The sequence below is a fragment of the Python bivittatus genome, unplaced genomic scaffold, assembly GCF_059951505.1.
Source record: "Python bivittatus isolate LINGU-HERP-01145 unplaced genomic scaffold, Pbiv_v1 ctg000050_np1212, whole genome shotgun sequence".
NCBI lineage: Eukaryota > Metazoa > Chordata > Lepidosauria > Squamata > Pythonidae > Python > Python bivittatus.
This window is the reverse complement of record NW_028277033.1, coordinates 1,057,430-1,077,543: the sequence shown is the minus strand read 5'-3', so window position 1 is coordinate 1,077,543 and position 20,114 is coordinate 1,057,430. Positions and strand designations below refer to the sequence as shown.

General features: G+C 41.8%; 2 protein-coding genes across 6 annotated transcripts in view; one reads left to right on the top strand and one right to left on the bottom strand.

Moving 5' to 3' along the window:
• NDST2 (N-deacetylase and N-sulfotransferase 2) overlaps positions 1-4,734 on the top strand; it is a 68,335-nt gene extending 63,601 nt beyond the window's left edge. For both annotated transcript variants that reach the window (XM_088128528.1, XM_025166883.2), the window contains exons 12-14: positions 276-385; positions 3,023-3,125; positions 3,232-4,734. In XM_088128528.1, the coding sequence (XP_087984654.1) occupies positions 276-385; positions 3,023-3,125; positions 3,232-3,357 (339 nt within the window). In that variant the 3' untranslated portion in view covers positions 3,358-4,734. The remainder of the gene's footprint in view (positions 1-275; positions 386-3,022; positions 3,126-3,231) is intronic.
• A 6,776-nt stretch (positions 4,735-11,510) lies between these two features.
• The window catches only part of ZSWIM8 (zinc finger SWIM-type containing 8), a 77,278-nt gene continuing 68,674 nt past the window's right edge, over positions 11,511-20,114 (bottom strand). For 3 of the 4 annotated variants that reach the window (XM_007428594.4, XM_088128517.1, XM_015888142.3), the window contains 4 exons: positions 15,955-16,128; positions 14,346-14,465; positions 13,641-13,819; positions 11,511-12,546 (listed from right to left, as the gene is read on the bottom strand). In XM_007428594.4, coding sequence (XP_007428656.1) covers positions 12,343-12,546; positions 13,641-13,819; positions 14,346-14,465; positions 15,955-16,128 — 677 coding nt within the window. In that variant the 3' untranslated portion in view covers positions 11,511-12,342. The remainder of the gene's footprint in view (positions 12,547-13,640; positions 13,820-14,345; positions 14,466-15,954; positions 16,129-20,114) is intronic. The other variant, XM_007428595.4, reaches the window with a different exon arrangement.

Here is a 20,114-nt window from a genome sequence, read left to right as displayed (position 1 = left end):
ACTGCTAAGGGAACTTTACAAAGCCTAAAGCTTCATATCCTTTTTCAACAAAGATAGCGAATATTGGTCAGTGGGTTCAATAAAGACACAACACAAGACCCTGTTTGGGGGTTGTTTGTCAAACCCAAATCTCCTTATCTACAAATAGGACTTACGTAAATATTATTGTAGGTCTCAGTCCAGCAGGAATACAGATAGTATTAAAGGTTTCTTTAATTGATGCAAGGATCGGTTAGATTTACTCTGAACTTTTTGCCATTTCACCTTCTGTTTAGATTCTGATTGTCGATGGACAGGAGCTCCGACACAGCCCCTCTTTCATCATGGACAACATTCAAAGGTTTCTGGGAGTTACACCACTGTTCAACTACACGCAAGCACTGAAGTAAGGAGTCTCCATCTGCACGCATGCACTTTCATCTTTAAATTTTTGTAAAGAAATATACATTTGTGTGACAGCTGATTAGAAGCTAATTTCCCTGTATGGCCTGATTCAGACATAGTTCTTCCAGGCTGATAAAGTGTTAGATCACCAGCACATCCCTACCCTTTTCCCCTTAGGCAAGTAAAAAAATAAAGTGCTGGGCTGCAGCACCCCCCATGTTTATTTTTCAAGAATGCCCATGGAGCTCAAGAGTGCTTGTGGAATAAGGCTCCTAGCCCTTTTGTTTGCAGCATGCCATTCCCATTTATTTTAATTATTTTAATTCAAAGAACAAAGAAAAGTTAGGCCAGATGGAACAAGGACGCTAGTTGGCACCAAGAAAGGAGTCTGTAGATACAAGTGACCCATCCCTGATGCAACTCTTGCTAGCATTAATCTGCAGGTTTTTGTATGTTCTTCGTTAGATCTTTGCCCTTTGTTATGTTCTTGGCTGCTGACACCTCTTTCATTTGCCTTTCCTGCTGCTTTCATTCATCTCTGGGTGGCTGTTAGGAGTTTACAGTACTTGCACAGTGTTGCTGTTTTAATGGGTTTACTTTTATTTGAGCTGCCATGAATATGACAACAAGACAAAAAGACAGTGCAAATTAATTTCCATAAGTAACTGTACCAAGGACCTAGAGCCTGATAGGGGTTCCTGTAGAGGAGCCAGGAGGCCCAAGAAGGAGTCCCTTCTTCCCTCTTGCTCCACAAGCAGGGCTAAGGGTAGATTTCACATGGCTTCCTGTGAACGGGGATACCTCAGTCCATTTCCCAGCCCCTGCCTTATGGTGGAGACCATGCAAGCTCATCAGCTCTGCCAAGGACTCCCTCAGCCTAGGGGATTTCCATTTTTCCTATCTCTTTTTTTTCTTTTCTTTTCTTTTCTTTTTTTTTCTCCTCCTCTCCTTCCTCAAAGTTCAGAGCTACAGATAAGGTGACAAGCAAGCTCATGGACAACAATTGCTGAAGCCTGTCTCGTCCAGCAGCACATCAGTGCCCTTACTCATCTCCCCACAACGCTGTCCTTGGGAGATTCTTGTTAATGCCACAGCTGCAAACTTCATGATTCTCACAGCCACAGAGGTTCTGTTACAAGATTTGAGAAGCTGGGTGATGTTCACAGAGAGAGTATAGTCTCAATTGTTCCCCCAAGTAATATCCCTCCCTGAAGTCCCTCCAGCCTTTTGTTTCCCAGAAAATCCTAGGGAAAGCTAAGGAATGCTCACTTGGGCTGCAGCCTTGATGGATCATGCACAGATCAAAGACCATTGAGGAGCACATGGGGCTCCCCAGCCAGGATTATCTATTGGGGGGAGCAAGGAAGGGGATATCTGAAAGGATTCCACTCCCTTTCCCCCTTCTACTGCTTCTTCCAAAGAGGCCTCCTCTCCAGAGCTCTACTTCAAGGGTCAAGGCCTAGGCCACCATCACTGAAGGAACAGCTAGGCCTCCAACCAAAGGAGGAGCACCCAGCCTTCTCCTTCTAGTACATGCAAGTCACCTCTCTTCAGGATTAGCCACATAAGGAGGAGGAGGAGTTGTCTCTAGGTGAAGAGGAAGACCAACAGCCAGTTCCTGAATGTCTTCCACAAAGCAAATTTCACACAGTTGCACAGGAAAGTCCACAAGACTCTAAATCTGAAGGAACTAGAATCCCCCATCTCTTAAGGTCCATAATCAACCTGCAGACAGCAGAAGCAATTCCTATGATGTCTTCATTTCCTCAAGTCCTTCAAGTCTTGGGAGGGAGTCCTGGGTGCATGGAGGGGTAGTATTCTCCTGGCCTCCATATCTTTACCTTCCTACCAGCTGCCCAAGACCCCTGGTCTCTGGAGTGTTAGAGAATAAGGATGAGGACACCCCCAGACACCCAGGGCCCTGGAAAATGGAGATTCCCCATTGCAAAGTGCCCAAGGCAACAGCCTAGCCAGAAGGGCCTCTCTTCTTGTGTCTGTCCTCGCTAGGGGCCTCAGCCTCAGTCCTATGGGCAAGAAAACTGTCCCACCTTATCCCCCGCAGTGCAGAGAGAGCTCAGGCAGGGCATGAACTAGTTAACCAAGTCTACCAGAGTGAATGGTAATAGCTTCTTAGCCAGAGAGATGGTGGCTAACAAGGCTACTAAGAGACAGCTGGAATATGGATCCTGAATCAAATTGGTTCTTATATTGGGACCATTCAGAGGCTGACAGGCTATTCTGAGAGGCTCTATGTGCTAACTGAGGGCAAAAAAAATCCTGTCCCTGCCCAACAAAAACCCAAAGCATCAGTAGCAGGACACCAAGCTATACTACCAGACTCAGAGCAGATCCTTGGCCCACAAGGGACACAGATTACCCAGAGGGAGGTAGAGGCAAACTGAAAGAGCCAGCCTGAAATGTAGGCGATCAGTCATGTTTTATTTTACCTTCTGTAATGTAAAGCTGGTAATGGCTTTTTTCCCCCGAGAGACAGCAAAATCATTGCCCAAACAGATCATTTCTATGTACTAAAAGAATGAGAAAATTACACTGGGAAGATACTCAGTTAACTTCCATATCAATCTAGATTAAAGCGCACGTGTGTGAAGGAACTGTATAAAGTAAGTTCCCCTTTCAGGTATGATGAAGCAAAGGGATTTTGGTGCCAGCTGCTTGATGGAGGAAAGACTAAGTGCCTGGGGAAGAGTAAAGGAAGAAAATATCCAGACATGGATTCCTCGGTAAGCTGCACAGAACTCATATACGCATGTCTGCTATAACTGAGAGGAAAAAGAGGTGCCAGGTTCTGGTTCATTAATGGCTTCTCTCTTTTTGGAACCACTGCAGTCCCGCATGTTCCTGGCAGATTTCTACCATGAGCACAACGTTGAATTATCCAAGTTGCTGAACACGCTCGGGCAGCCCCTTCCCACGTGGCTCAGAGAGGAGCTGCAGAACTCAAGCTGGAGCTGAAACCCAGATCTCCATGACCAACACTGCCAAACTTATTCAAGTGGGAACCCTTGAGAAGAACATGTACGTGTGCACACACACACACCACTGCCAACTTTTCTTGAGTCAACCAGAGGAGGGAGGAGGAAGCGTGCTGTCTGCGGGTGAACCATGCACCCTCAACTAAATATGGTTTGATGCAGCTGAGAGACATCTTCAGACCATAATTGCACAAGATATTGTGCAATACTTGCCCACTGTTCCCAAATTCTATGGTAACTAACATAGGAATGTGTGTAGCCTGTAATTCCCAGATGCAAGGAAGCCAAAAGTAGCATCGCTAAGGAGCAAAAACGTGCAAATGTGTAGGCTACTGTGACATTTCTTGTTAATGTCCAAAATGCTCAGGAAGCTAGCAAGTGAATGTCTTACTATTTGTGACTGCTCTCTTACGTAGTTCTTAGGGTGGTGTTTCCAAAGTTCTTAGTAATAGACAGCAAAATGCATTTTCTTAATTACATTTTAGTTATTTCATTATTTCTATCCCAGGGGCCAGGGAGGCAAAATGGGTGGCGTCACTAGAATGGTACAGACATTCTCAGATAGGAAGTGATTTGTGACAAGTAAAAGATGGAGAGAAATCTGATGTGCTCTATTCAGCAATTACAACAGTCTTATCTTCCAGCTGGGATGAAAAGTAGTCCTCTGATGTCTGTTGCATGGATTTTTCTTCTGCATTTAGCTGTTAGTGGTCCCCTTTCATTCCTTTTTGAGCAGAGTGAGGAGATTATGATTGAGACAGAATAGAATTGGTTCAAAATTTCTCATTTTGCCTCAAGTGAGCCTCCAGTTTCCTTATGGAAACTATTCCTATCCTATCCTCCGCCTTGCAACCACTATTTCTTTGAGTATAACACAGATCCTTGCCCATCTCTCAAACATGCCTTATGTACAGTGGTCTAGCAACTACCCAAGACAACCAGTGCCGAGCTCACTGGAAATATGCAGCTGTTGACTTAGACAGGGAGACACCTTGGGGCAACATCTGTAACTCAGTGTGTTCATTGAACCAGGGAGGAAGGTGATTTCAGCCAAGCTTTCGCATTGAGCCTTAGTTATTGTGCATTTTTAATTGTGAATTTATCATTGTCTGTAAATATATAATATGGACTTTATAATATTTCATTCAATGTGTCCCCAAGCAGCAGGAAATGTGTAACCAAAAATGTAACCCACCAACCTAAAACCCTGTGGCTGAAGAAAGAAGCAAGTGCTGTTCTTCCTGCACTGGATTCATGCATATTGTCATTCACATTGAATGATATGAATAAATTCTTGGCTCTTGCAGCTGAGCACAATGTCTAAATAAAAATTAGACATAGCATTTGGATTCAATAAACGAACTACTTTATTTCTTGTTAGTTGTAGATTTTTAAGTTTTGCTAACCTTTTTCCTGACTGAATAACAGCTGCCAGCTCTGATTATATATGCAACAATGGAGATCTCTCTACACTGGATGGTAAGAACCTGGCTTACTTATAAAAATGAAAGTGGAAATTAGTAACATTAAGACTAGATAATCTCAAAAAGAATAAGATCAGTAATAAACTATTTTCTGGAGGGAAGGTATGAAGATAATTGGAAGTGGCAGCCATTTTAAGTCTTTTAAAGCTTTTAAAGCATGACTGGAATCTGCTAAGAGATTCAAAGCTTAACCACCTACAGTGCTGCCCATGTGAATGCCAAGAGAAAAAGCTTCTGGACAAGGAATGATTAGTGGAAGGAACTGGATGAATCCAGGGGTTCAAGGTAAGATGATAAGACCTGCAAGATCAGATTAAAAAACACTTCTCATTCAGCATCCTGTTTGTTAACTGGTCTGCCAGATACCCAGTGGAAACTAAAACCCACCAGCAATACAAGAGGGCCACTGTCTTGGGTTATTTTCCACTAACTGATCCTTAAGCAACAACATATGGCCCTATCCTCTAATTTGCCTTTTTTCTACAGCGGTTGACGGTCAAGGACACATTAGATGAGGAAAGGTACAAACACGTTCAGCTCAAGTTAAAAAAACTTGCAGGAGAAAAATTGGGTGTAAAACTAATTGCAAAAGAGGCCAAGTTCATATTGTGGTGGTTCAGCACTCAGGGTCACAGACAGACAGATGCTTTGAAGCATGTCAATGTCACACTTGTTTGCAGCTCCTTAAACCGTGTGGGTCATTTTCCGGGATTGGGCTACAGCTGTGGAGGGCAGCTGAGCAATTCTGGGGAAAGAAATGGCTGCTTGAAGGAGCTGCATGCCCTGATGCCTTTTTCCCATCCACTCCAAAGCACCGCACAGCTCTGTCAAAGGAATTAAAGATGACATTCCCAGAATGGTTCGTATTTAGCATAATTATTAGTATTAGTATTATTCAGTGTTTCTCAACTGTGACAACTTTAAGATGTGTGGACTTCAACTCCATCACTCAGCCAGAAACTGACTTGCACCTTACAGCGACCAGGTCCACAGCCTTCTTTTGTGCACACTTCAGATGCCTGAAGAAAGTGCTGCTGTGTTCTTCCAGTTTCCTCGTTCTGTCATTCATTCATGGGAAAAGCAGCTGCATCTAGGCCTATACACATTCCACATCTGAAGAATAGGATTTTTGTAATGGGTATGGTGGGGGTTTCTGTGTGTGTGTGTGTGTGTGAAGGCAGAATCACTGCTTGAATAGCTCCTGTTACAGGTGGGCTACCTGCTGTTATTGTGATCTTTGGGCATCAGACTGGTGGCAAATACCAAGCTTACCTGAAGGAAACTGGAAAGCTAAGTCAGAGTAGAACTCTGGAAAGCACAGCTCTGCTCAATTAAGCATCAGCTCTGGACGTGACATGTATCCAGTCATACTTTATTATTAATGTGGCTGGATTGGACAAGAGTCACTTTGCAGATGTCCTGGAGTGGTATATTCCTTGGAAATTTGGCAGTACCAGCTGGCAGAGTGCTAAGAAAGGTAGATACCACCTATTTATTTAGGTAAGTAATGAAGACAGCCTGAGAAACCTTATTTTCCCCACATATAAAAAAGAGAAACAGTTTCAAGGAGTAATGGAAAGGATCGGTCCTGTCTTTGTAAAAGGCAGTGCGTGGCAGAAGCTAATTCAGTACTGGATTTAAGAAAAAGAGTTCTGTGGCAAACGAATGTCTCACAACCTATAGGACCAAAAAAAAAATATCTCTGTAATGCATAACTTTATGCCAAGTTAGGTAAGAAGGATCCATTCACAAGGACCCACTGCCTAACTACCCAACATGCTGAAATCACCACTATGAGAAATGCCTTTTCCAAGACATTTCAGAAGGCAAATGGCCATTGGCTTGGAAACCTTTGAGTAAAGTTTTGCTAAAACTACTAAGAGGTACCAATAGAAGAGAATATGTGTAGCTCAGGGTTGAATTGTGGAGTCCTTGGGGTTCTCTGGGCTTGGTTGTTTTTTTTTGCAAAACAACCAAGCTCAGAGAACCCCAAGGACTCTAGAGATCAAGGTAGTCATTAAGTGGAGAGCGATCACATCCAGGTGCTCTTGGGTCTTGCCAATACAGTTAAGCCTGGAAGTGCCCAAGGCAGTGATTTTATCACTGCTGTAGTGATGGTGGACCCTTGATTAGCTTCCCTGTTTACCTACATCAATCATACTGTACAAATATTAAAGATTGGAGTTTAAGGCAACAAAAAGGGCAACCAAGATTTGCCTACTGGCCCACAAGCTCTACATAATAAATCATCTACGGTAATTGGGTTTAGAGCAAATTTTGTCAGATGAGCAGGGAGGCTTTAGAGCTGGATGCTCCATGCTCTTATATTGCAACCCGGGCTGAAAAGAAAATTGTACAAGCCAAGGTCTGTGTCACTTTTTACTTACCAAACTCTGCATCACTTTTATAGACTTCAGGTCTGCATTTGATCTCCTTTGCAAAACAAAGCTGTAGAATGACCTCATAAACACAATAGGCAGCTATTTCTGCTAATGCACAAACACCACAAGAACTCTGGAATAAGATTTGTTGCAGTATGCAAGGCCACTATGCTGAAAAAATTCCAACTCGGAGGAATAAGACTAAAATGTATTTTGGCTTCCCTGCTGTTCAGTCTGAACATCAACCCTCTTGTGGCCAAAGAAGGTTCTTCAGAGCATCATCCTCAAAAGTAGCCAATGTTGCAGTCAATGATGTAATACTTCTATTATAAACATCAATTAGACCAAAATGAGCTCTACGTGCCCCAGCCGTTTACTATCCCAAGGAAACCCTTGAGATCAACTACACTAAAATTAAGACCTTGACGTCTGCAACATGGCCTAGAGTGCATGCCTGGCAACCAAATAGCTAGACAATAGAGTATCCAAAATCTTCCAATATCTCGCCATGCTTTTTCATAGCTCTACCAAATGCAGCACACACCAAAATGCACAAAAATCAGTTTCAGCTATGTAATCCTTCCACCTTGCCAGGGGTACTGCTTTATTTGGCTGAGGTGTGCATTCACTTGTTCCTGAGTAGTCAAGCCCCTTTGTTAGACTGGCAAGATATTTAAATCAAATAACTGTCCTTAGACTATCTTAACATCCTCCCAACAACTGTGCTCAAGAGCAAATTTTAAAAAAAGCTTACGAGCTAAGAAGGTACCCTTGTGGAGAAGTTGCTGTAGAATCCATAGCTCACGCACTGCTAACCTGAGCCTTTTGTAAGGACGCCACCGCCTGCTTTGTGGCTCCCTATCTGGCAAAGTACCCAGCAATTTTGATTTATTTCATATAGTTACTTATATTAGACCAGTACAATTTTATTTCCTTGAATGTGGCTACATCTTTTTACTGTCTGTAAAAGTTAACATGCACTGATCGCTTCAATGACCTAGTTTAATTTTACAGGGTTTATTTTATTTGAAATAGAAAGAGTTCAGTTAATTACTGTGCTCTGTTAATTTGCAGAATTCTGGCCAGTAACTATAATACAAACCTTCCTAAGGTGACATACTTCGCCCCATTCCTTGGACAGGGAAAGTCTTGAGGTGGGGAGTCATCAGCAGCTCTTTCCTGCCATGTGCAAGAGATCCACAAGCCCAGTTAAGGGGGTCCCAAGGAGTCCGTATAATACATTGGAGATCTTCAGAGACTTGCCTCAATTATATCTAATTTAATGGTATTATAAATCTTTAGAGGAATTATAGCCTGAACAGGGACCATGTAGGAAAGAGAGGAAAGACAGCAATGTGGGACAAGATCTAATTCAAGAAGGATCTGTTGCAATAAAGTACAAGAATCCCTATCCTGGCTTTGTTTTTAATCCATTCAATCATGTCCGATTCTTGGAGACTGCCTGGACAAGTCCCTGCAGTTTTCTTGGCAAGGTTTTTTCCCCCCCCAGAAGTGGTTTGCCATTGCTTTCTTCCTAGGGCTGAGAGAGTGACTGGCCCAAGGTCACCCATCCACTGGCTTTGTGTCTAAGGTGGGACTAGAACTCCCGGTCTCCCAGTTTCTAGCCTGATGCCTTAACCACTCCACTAGACTGGCTGTCATCTTGACTTTCAATCTTATTCAAGTCAAAAAGTGGAAGTTAGACCAAGATGAGACAGCCATGGAGCCAAATCAGCCCACCACACAACATCTGGTCTCCAATCTTCCTGCCAGCCCCATGTGCTGCTTATTCTGCCGTACTAGCCCACTCTTGCTTCTTGCCTTCCATTTCCTTCCTGCTTTTTCATTTCTTTTCATGCCACTGTCCCTCACCAGAGGGCACACCCTTCACTCACCTCCCCTTTTTCTCCACATAGAGAAACCTCCAGGCAAATCCCACTCGAGTCCTAGTGCCACAACCCCTCCAAGGGACAAAGAAATTAATAAACATTACAATGCCATTTATTATATGTGATTTTTTCAAAACCCGAAAAGGGAAAGGTTGGGGGATGTTTTTTTAAAAAATAAGGCGCTCTTGTAGAAATGAAAGCTGTAACCCTGCCTGCTTTTGCAGTGCATGTCAGCTCAATGCCAGTGTGGCCCTCAATCTTGAGCTGATGTGCACTCAGATCTCTTTCATAGCATTTGTGCCAGGACTTAACCTGCTCTTTCAAATTTGTAGCAAGGCACAGTTCCCACTCCGCCTGCCACCAAGTACATTGTACCGAAACAGTGTTTCTCATCCTCAGCAACTTCGAGATGTGTGGACTCCAACTCCTAGGATGCCAGCTGGGGAATTCTGGGAGTTGGTCCACACATCTCCAAGTTGCTGAGGATGAGAAACACTTCAAGAAACAGGTAATATTGTTCTTGGGAAGAGGTATCTTTTACGCTGATCTATTAATAAGGAAGTCCCAATTTTCAAAGAGAGCACTAAATTATGCAGAGCAATGGCAGGTCTGTAACATTTAAAGGTAACACACTTTATGGGACCCTCCGCTGTGACATGCCTCCTGCTTCTACAGGGTGTCATAGAAACTGAGATACAAAAACTCCTTCCTACCAACAGATCTTCAAAACTAGTGAAAACTCTCTTGGTACACAAACACCGAGATACCCTTTTGCAAGAATTTTTAAAGCAAATAAAGCAGTAGCTGCCAAATAGGTGGAAGAGGCGGATTACGCATGTTCAAGATCATGGAGAGGCAATTCCAGAAAAGAGACTATTTTTTCTAATAACTGAAAAGTGGCCCATCTTGAGTGCACATTTTCCACTGGTATCTCTCAGTGTGTAGCTTTTATATATTCATAAGATTTTCTCACAGGAATGCTTAAGTCATCAAATGTGTTTGGTTGTGATCAAGATACCCTTCTATTTGCCACATTCAGAGAGCTAAACTGTTCTAATCCTCCAAATCCAGAAATGTTCCACAATTACAACTTTTCATTATTTTTGGTATCTTCAGTGCATTAGTTGTGGGACTTCAATCAGGGGCTGCCATTAAAAAAAAGGTTTAGGATCACAGGGGGCCTAGCAGTGATTGGTTACATCAAGGTGGGAAGCACAAACCAGACTTTCACTCTTTGGGGGTGAGAGGTCAGGGCACTAAAGCAAACCAATGTGTTAAGACTGGTAGAGAAGTTTAGTTTTTCCAAAAGTAAAAGTATGCATTGAAAGTGGACAATTTGTCACTGGGTGTGGGAGCCAGAGAGCTGGGGCTTCTGGTCTGTCCTCCCCAAGGACGTTTGGCTCTTTTTACAGTCAGGCTGACATCAAACCATAGGATGACTGGGCTATAAAGATCTGAGATCAGATACTGTTGTTTCAATAGAACAGCCACATTTAAAGTAAGTCAGCAAAGGCTGACTTGGATGATTAAAACAAATCCGAATGCCCAACCATTTGGCAGAGAGGAGATGACAGTTGAGGAAAAAACCAACAAGTTTCAGGATGCAAAGTTTATTTCCCCATTTAGTTAGTGAAAAACAGTATTAAACACTAGCATCATGTAATATAAAGAAGAATGCTGAGAATGAATCAGAGGAAGTCCGACATTACTGGCACACAACTTTTTTCAGATTGAGGGCTAAAAAGTGGGTGAGGCCGAGACAAATTAAATTTGATTTAACTTTATTTAAATGTAAATTTAATCTATTTAATTAAATAGTTAATATGATTATTCCCCATATATTTAATAATTGACTAGTTCACATCAGGTAAGACACAACTATGAGGAAATTTAAGGTTAACAAAATCCACATGAGCTGGATGAAGTAAATAAATCTCGCCCTCCCCCAGACTATGCTGAATCAGGGAACGTGACTGGCAAAAGACTGATGTCAGGCAGAATTTGGTGTTCACAAAATGCATAATGGAGTTACTGAATTAACTACCACCAGATGAAGTTGTGGGCATTTAATAATGTATGCGTGTCTAGCAAAAGCCATTAACCATGACAGCTGAATGGGGCCTCCAGCTTCAAGGCAATGCACGCCCAAACATCAGTTGCTCGGGGACTAGCAGCAGGTGAGAATCTTCCTCTCTTTAAGACCAAGTTTCCTTACTGCTTTGTGGTGAGGGGTTGTGTGGTTCAACTGGGAGAAGACCAAGTTTCGGTACTTTTTCAGTCATTTGCAAAAATAGGTTACAACTTCCTACTCTAAGGCACTCTTAGTTCTTTGTTTTATTATGTCAGCATGATGAACAGAAATATGGAGAAAGGAGTCAGTCTAAGAAAATGAGGGTTTTAATTGGGAAACTGAAACAAGGAATAAGAAACTGATTACAGGAGAACTAACATCTCAGCCAAAGGAACATGACTGTACAACTTGGAGCCATCGTGGGTAGAACATCCTATGCAGTCTGATGATGAGACCCTCAGATCACTATCTAAGCAGCAAAGAAATTGTACCAGCCAGTTCAGTATGTGCTGAGGCCAGATGCTGCCAGTGGTGTCTTTGCCCATCCCAGCAGGTAAGCTGTGCTGGATGAGGGAGCTTGTTCAGGCTGAGCTTCTCTGCTGTGGCAGGAAGGAGGAAGGAATGGCGATGGAGGAACCCTGGATGTGCAGAAAGCAAACTCTGCCTCTCCTGGCCTGGTAATGGCTGAAATTTTAAGAACCATATAGAAAGTAGTATACATATTTATAAATGCCAAAATAAATATTATAAAGAAACAGGCTTGATCCTACCCCTAACATGCATGCATACACATACAGCAAGAGAGAGAGAAAGGCAGAAATGATGTTCATTTATAAAGACATCCCTATACAGGAAAAAGATTAAAAGTGTTGACCAGTGATCAGCCAGCTCCCTCTCTCTCTCTCACCATACACACGCACACACACACGCACACACACACACTTTCTTGTACTCCCAAAACAGTTTTCTTGTCTTCACTTGCTGGGGAGGAGAGAAAGAGGGAAGTGGAACACAGCCACAGCCACATGGATGAGGAATGTCATGGTAGAAATACATTGAATCAGTGGTTTCCAATAGCTAAAATTAAAAAGATCCCATAAGGAAGGATGCAATGAATAGAATTCTTGTCAAGATGGGGCATCAGGGTGAAAAGGTAGTCATTTCCAGAGAGACCCGCTGCCACAGATCCTTGGTCTGTTTGCTGCGTTTCAGGTTCTGAAGGATGTCATTGAACTGCATCATGCCCATAGGAGTCAGGCAGAAGGCGCTTCTGGCGCTGCGAATGGCATTCACAAAGTCATCGTAGTCCGCTGGAGTGAGATGGATCAGACGGTGATGGATGTACTTGGGAAAACCAAGGTAAAAATGTGGGTAAAATACAGTTTCTGATGGAACAGTACATTGTATATTCTATCTGAACTCGAGGAAGCATAAGAATTTACATGGACTTTAATATTAGAGTTCCCTAATATGTAGATAAATGCCAAAACAGTTCAGTGGTCTACATTTTTACGTAACTTTTCTCTCACCCTTATCCAAAGAGCTCAAGGCAAAAGAGTTTCTCCCGACCACATTTTTTTAAATTATTTTATTTTATTTTATTTATCAAGTGGTATGGCCGCCCATCTCACAAACAAGTGTCTGTGGGTGGTATAAATCTGGGCAGCATAAATGACTCTGGGCGGTGTACTTTTATTCTCATAGTTACTTTGGGTAGAAGAAGAAACAATGAGCAAACATATGAAGCAACCCCAAAATATTAATGGGTAAACAGAAATTTAAAACTAGGTCTTGGCCATCTCAGTGCAATACTCTAGCTCTGCATCACCTTAGATCCCATTTAGACCCTCTGAAAAAGAGGTGACAGGCAGATCTAGGAGAGGGAAGAATAAAAGTGGTGTCCTTTAAGACAAAGTCAACTCCTGGTGACTTCCATGGATACATCTGTGTAGTTCTCTTGGCAATAATATAGAATTGGATTAACTAGTCTAAATTCCTGTGCAGTGCCCCACCCAACTACTATCCAGACTCAATCCTGCTAAGCCTCCACATGCCAGGAGCACTCATCCGGCTGGGGGGCCCCTGCTGAGTTCAGGAAAAAGGCTTTGTGGAGAAGAACAAGGAAAGCCAAGTGAAAGGCTTCCCAGGGAATCAAGCGATACGATAGAGTAACCTGTATTGTTTGACCAAATTTTCCCCACACAATGAGAGAAGGAATGATGAACTCCCTCTTCTGGTAGTCCTTCACAGGAACAGGAAGGTTGGGAAAACATATATTAATAAACTACTGCCTTAATCAGCCTACAACTGATCTGGCTTAATTACGTTTCACAGCACCCATATCACTGTATGGTCTCAAACAACAGTACATTTAAGTTCACAAAACTTCCAAGGTAAAGCAACTAACCCTCACCATTAGGAAGAAAGGCCATGCATACCTGAATATATGCCTGCTGGCACCTCTGCACCAACTGATGAAAGGCAGGTGTGCGCAAGTGGTTGTGGACATGGGCAGGGTTGAGTCTCTGCAGGGATTCCATGATGATCTCTTGTAGCACAAAAGGACTCAGGACCCCCTTGGCTGCACCAACACAAAACTGATGTACATAGTTTACACCTGCAAAGAGGAAAGGCAGTTACTGTAAGAGTAAGGCATAAGAAATAAGTCCCTATTACAGAGAGAGAGAGAGAGAGAGAAGGATCTGTTCCTCTTCTGCAATGAGCAGAACAAAACCTGTAAAAATTAGCAGCTATCCTGGAGATCATATCCAAGAAGGGATAAAATCTATTCTCAATTATTTTTCACCTATCAGCAATTAAAATAATATACGGGGGTGGTATAAGGTCTACAGAAAACCAGTTAATGTCAAAGGCAACCAGTTTTAAACTCTCTTTTTAACTTTAAGACACTGCTACTGCAAAGAACATTAAAAAAAAAACAGCTGCCAACTTTTTACATTGAAGATTTCACGCTGGAAAATGTTCAAGAAGCATCCTTAAATTGCACCAGCTATTTTTCATCCAGGGACCAATAGCAGCACCAATATTTAGGCAACAGATTACAACAATACATGCACAGGCAGGAGACTTACTTTGGGATGCCCTTGTCCTCCACTTCACATTTGGGTGTCTTTGGATCTTACCTAATTTGGCCGCTAGTCCGAGGAGCCACTTCACATCTTCGGTGTAGGGGGGGCTGCGTGAAAAGTTGTTGGGGTGGTCATTGTGAGCCCTGCGGCCAAGCATCTCCAGTGCCAGCATCCCTGAAGGGAAGAGCAAATTGAACCCTCCAAGTGGGCCAGTGCTTCCTCACTCACACTTCTATCAGGCAGGAGGTAGCAATTTGGAGCCAAGAGGCAACAACCATTTTTGGCCTTCACCGTGTTAAAAAAGTTTAGTTTTAAAGCTCTGTATACCAGGGAAGAAGGGGGAGAAGCAAACTGTGGGACAATTTGAGCAAAAGAAAAGGCATGTGGGGAAGATGCTAAATAGGTACATCTTTCACTCTCCTAAGCTCAGCCTCCCAGAATAGTTTCCATCTTCAGTTTGTTGCTTTTTAAAAAGGAACCTCAGAATTCTGGCAAAGCTTAAGGAAAGAGTAACGAAGGTTTGGCATGAGGGCCAGTCTCTTTCTGTCCTCTTTAGTAAGTAATTAAAAAGATTCTCGTGAGAACTTTCTTCCCACATCACACAATATTTAATTACTGATTTTAGAAATTTATAAAGCCACCCAAATCTATGGCAGTGCACAATGTAAACAACCATTCAATATACCTGAAACAAAAAATACACAAACCCTAGAAGAAAAATGACGAAAAGGCAATCAAACACACGAGACCTGCTGCCCGCTCTAATCCAAGGCCTGGGGAGAGAGCCAGGTTCTCAGAGCTCTTTTGGACCTGGCCAGGTGCCTGTGAGCTTCTCTAGAGGACAAGTACCACAACAGAGAAGCCCTCTTGGGTCCCATCAGGTGACACCCCTTAATGGATGGGAGCGCGTGGACTCTGCTCGATCATACAGAAGCTATGGGAGACTGACAGTCTTTTAAATAACCAGGCCCTGTGCCAGGAAGGACTCTGTAAGTAATAGCCAGCACCTTGAACTGCACCTGGAAGGCAACTGACAGCTCACGGAGAAAAGGTGTTACATAGGCCTGATGAGATATATCCCATAATTGCCTGTGCCGCTGTATTCTGGACCTTTTGCATCTTCAAAGTGGTTATCAAGGGCAGCCCCACACAGCACTAGTCCATGCCTGTTTGCTCATTACCACTCTAACAAGGAATGAAACTCAGACCAGCCATGTTCATCATTGCTCAGGAATTCTGAGAAATGCCAAATTTCCATAGCACCAATTCAAGACAGTCATGGTTTTGCTTCTTGTGTTTTCAGATTTGGGGAAGACGCATTTTCTCTGTCCTGAATCCAGACTGAATACAATGATCACCAGCTGATGCATTTGGTCTATGTCTCCATCCTGAGACTGACTTTCTGGTCCCCAAATTTGGGAGGATCAATTAACATATTGTTAACAAATACAATTTCCTGCAACTATAATGTGATCCCACGTCCCTTCTCATTCTCAATTATTCATTTCCTGTAATCTGCTCATCAGCCTAAACTAGGGAATCTAAAATCTCATCTACAAATGGCAGAATTAGCAAGCCTTTCCAGGCAGCCATTAATAGATGTGAATTACTCCTGTTCTGAATGCCAGCTGAAAGCACTGAGAGTCACCACTGTTGTCCTTACCAACTCTGTAGGCAGAATGAAGGTAGTGCAATCCTTGAGGACTGACTGGTTGGCTGTGTTGTTCATCCTCAGAAGGAAAGCCCCCTGTAACAAGGGAACTGGGCTGAGAAGACAAGCTCGTCAAGGAAGTCCCTTGAATTGCTGGGAAAGTAGACCCTGCGTGGACACTTCCTACTGGAGAGAACAAACACTAGTATAAAGGGGGGGAAATCAAAGACATCAGCTACAGGACTTCAATTACATACTGCCTGAATATATGTCAGGGATTAATAACTCTGGTGGAAACATACTAGCAGAGAATAACAAGCCAGTTTATTACAGCGTATGCCTGATATTCTAAAAGTGGCCTTATTTCCATGGTTTTTCAGATGTTTCCCAATAGCTGAGCCCTCATATGCACCTTCTCCTTTTGCACACGATTGGCAGAAGGCAAAAAATACACCAAAATACCCCATGTTCCAGCTCTGCACTGGGGATGATAGAATATTAAACTTCCCTTCTCTACGTGAGTACTTCTAAAAAGTTTCAAGTATTCTTGATAGCTAACATGTCATAGTCTATTTAATAACTGTTAAATCCGCAAGGCACAATGTCCATTAATACAGGTGGTCCTTGCTTAACAATCATAGCTGGGACCAGAATTTAGGTTGCTAAGTGAGGTCGTTAAGAAAATCATCACATGACCGGACCTGATTTTACGATCTTTTTTACGGTGGTCATTGAGCAAATCATCACGGTTGTTAAGTGAATCACTTGGTCATTAAGTGAATCACACAGTTCCCCATTGATTTTGCTTGCCAGGAGCTGGCTGGGAAGGTTGCAAATGGCGATCACGTGACCCTGGGATGCTGCAACTGTCGTAAGTGCGAGCTGGTTGCCAAGCATTCGGATCATGATCATGTGGCCATGGGGGTGCTGCGTTGGTTTTAAGTCACTTTTTTTAGTGTCGTTGTAACTTTAAATGTCCGCTAAACAAACAGTTGTTAAGTGAGGAATACATGTACATGTTTAATTATATAGAAATTTATGAGGGGGAGAGGCTAATTGACTCACAGTTCTTATTTAGTGTTGCAGATACTGTATCTCATAATGTATTCTTATAACATCAAAAAATAAGGAGGACTACCTGGCAACAGAGACGAAAATAGGAACTCACAGAATTCAATTATTAGTAAACTCAATAATGGTTAATGAACAGTAGTTTTATTAGGAGACTAATTAAGGTACATCTCAGCATTTCATTTTAATAATGTATTATTTTAAGCATTTAATAAATTTAACAATTTCATGACTTCTCAGTGCTGATAAGGGTGAATTTTAAAATTTTGTAGACTTGCTTCTAGTGAAAGGTTTCTAATCTAACATGTTCTTCTTGCAAGCCTCCAATCATACATTGAAAGCTGGACAGATACAAAATGATTGTGAGGGAGAAAGTCTGTAGCTTGATAGCATTATCCCAACTTTAAAAAGGCAAAGACTGAAGATGCTGAAAGTCCACAAACGAAGCAACTCATTCTATGGCTGAGGGGGTAGCAAAAAATGTGAAAGAACATGGTATGTAAAAAAGAAAGTTAGATTGTATCAAGAAGATTTCATATTAGATTTCTAGAACTTAATTCTAAAAAATATAGAATTCAGTAGACTTCAGGTATCTTGGAAAATGGCAAGTTGCTGGTTATCATCACTCTTATAGTAGGAAGCCTACGCAGCAGAAAGGGAAATAATTAAATTAAATAAGCAGAATTTAAATAATTGTCACCTTGCTTCAAAATAGAGGCCCCTATCTTGGGTAGGAGCACTACAGTTTCACTGTGGAAAGGAGATGGAATTGAGAAGGAAAAAAGATGCAGCTTTGATTTGGTAGAGGTTAAATTATTTTCTTCTGATCCCAAGGTTATGTTGCTTATATTTGTGCTTATCTGTGCATTCATACATAAGAGTTTAGTCTTCACCAGAACCTTCTAGAATTAAGGATGATTTTTGCCGAGAAACTCAACATCAGTGAGCATACTTCTGGGACAGTCCCTACCCATGAACATTGCTGTAGCAATATGAAAACAGGAAAAATTTCCGTAGCAGGCATGAGGAAGGAAAATGGGTTGTCTGAATGCACAGATAATTAAGTTGTAAGTAAACAACACTTCCTTCATGTGAATCACACATAAAGATAATTAGCTAACTTACTTGGTGATGAAGGGATAGAGGTTTATGCCAAAAAGAGAGAATAAAATGCCCACCCAAAGGAATGGAGGGCCTTATCTGCCATTATCTTCTAGCACTCACATAAACATCAATGATAGTGGAAGAACAGGTAAAACAATATATTGCATAGGGTGGAACTCATACAGAACCTTAGATACAAAATCAGTATCAGACTTCAAGGTTACATTGTCCTTTTAAAACTACATAATGTGGGCTAACTTCAAGGACAGTTATACTGAAGTGGTGGTTGTCAGAAAGGCTGCCTTCAAAATGGGTACTCATAGCTCTCTTATTGTCCACAGCTTAAATACTTTCAAAGAGGTTAAAAACAAGGAACAAGTTCAATGAAGGGTTTTTTCATGGTGGATAGGTGTTAGAAATTGATTTGTTAAACTGTAAGGGATAAGATTTTTAAAAAATGAACTGAAGTAAATAGGAGTATGTATATCAAAATGGCAATCAGACAAATCCAGATAGAAGTCCCAGTTCTTACTACTGAAGGGTAAGAAAAAGGAAGACCAAGACCCACATTTACCCCAGCTAAAAAATGACAAAGTGACAAAGAGTCAGGAAGCCACAGCAGGCTGAAGACTTTTGTTATGAATAGGAAAGGAGAGAAAACATACAAAAGCAGATACTCCAGGTGTACAGGAATATTCCCTATAGTGATCACTGTCCATGTGCTATTCGGTTGCAGCACATGGAGCACTGTGTGTTCTTTTAGGAGACATTTATGGGTTTATGGGTTCTTTGAGGAGATATTTATGGTTCAGTGAAGTATGTTAGCTGTTAGGAACATATTGTTGCAGAATTTAAGGATGAGCCCTATTATAATACCAACTTCTGCATGTCTTGAATTTTGTACTACACCAATGTTCTTGGAACTGCATGCTTGATTCTACAACTGCAGTTTTTGTGCCTGGTTGATCATTTCATTTAAAGGAAAAAAAAAAAAAGCCTGGGAAAAAAAAGCAGGAGGTTCAATCCAAGACAGATAAGCCTTAAACTGAATATTGTTCAGTAAGTAAATGTGGGATTCAGACAATTCAAGACTTGAAATCCAAAGAAGCAGTTCTAGTCTTTAACCTTTACTTGATACCATTCATGGACTGGATGAATTGACTCAGATTAGACAGAGGTGTTTCTCAGTCAGCCAAAAGGAACAACAATGGCTTATTAACTTTTCTAAGCACATTTTGGTAGTAAGACATGATATAAATGCAATACATACTTTCCCTAGCTTACTTCAACTATAAAACACCTCTTGATCTAATTTTTAGCCAACCATTTGGATCTACTCTCTAGGTAACACAAAGAAGATTGAAAATGTTTACAACAAACTTGTAATACAGAAAAAGACACTGATTTCTAAGCAGCCAAGGGTCAAATTGCTCATGATCAAGGCCTGCTGTAAGAAAGGACAGGATCTAACCAGGAGGTAAGGCAAAGGAAAGCTTGCAGCCTTGCTTTATACGATACAGCAGCAACTCTTCCAGCCCTTGGTAATTACATTGCCACTATGGTCAGCTTCAATTCTTATCCATCCACATTTCTTTTTTAAAAAACACCACGTAACCTGGAAACAAACATGGCACAGGGCTATACACCACCATCCATAACTCAGTCTCTCAGCTACTGCCCTTATGGTTTGTAACAAGTATATGACAGCAATGGCATTTATTGACATGCATTTTAAAATGTTTTGGAACTCTGGAAAAATCATTTTAAAAAATTCTGAATTAGAGAAAGTATAAACTCCTGTTTTGCTTCCATCTTTTTCTGAGGGAGTGGACATACTATTGGAACAAACCTTTCTTACAAATTAGGAGAAAAATGACTAAATGTTTTACTTTACATCCCCCAGCCCTCTTAAGGACCCCCAGGAGGGAAGATCAGAATGCACTGGTGTTGAAATAGAAATATGAACCACTGCTAAATTAAGAGTAGTAGACCAAACT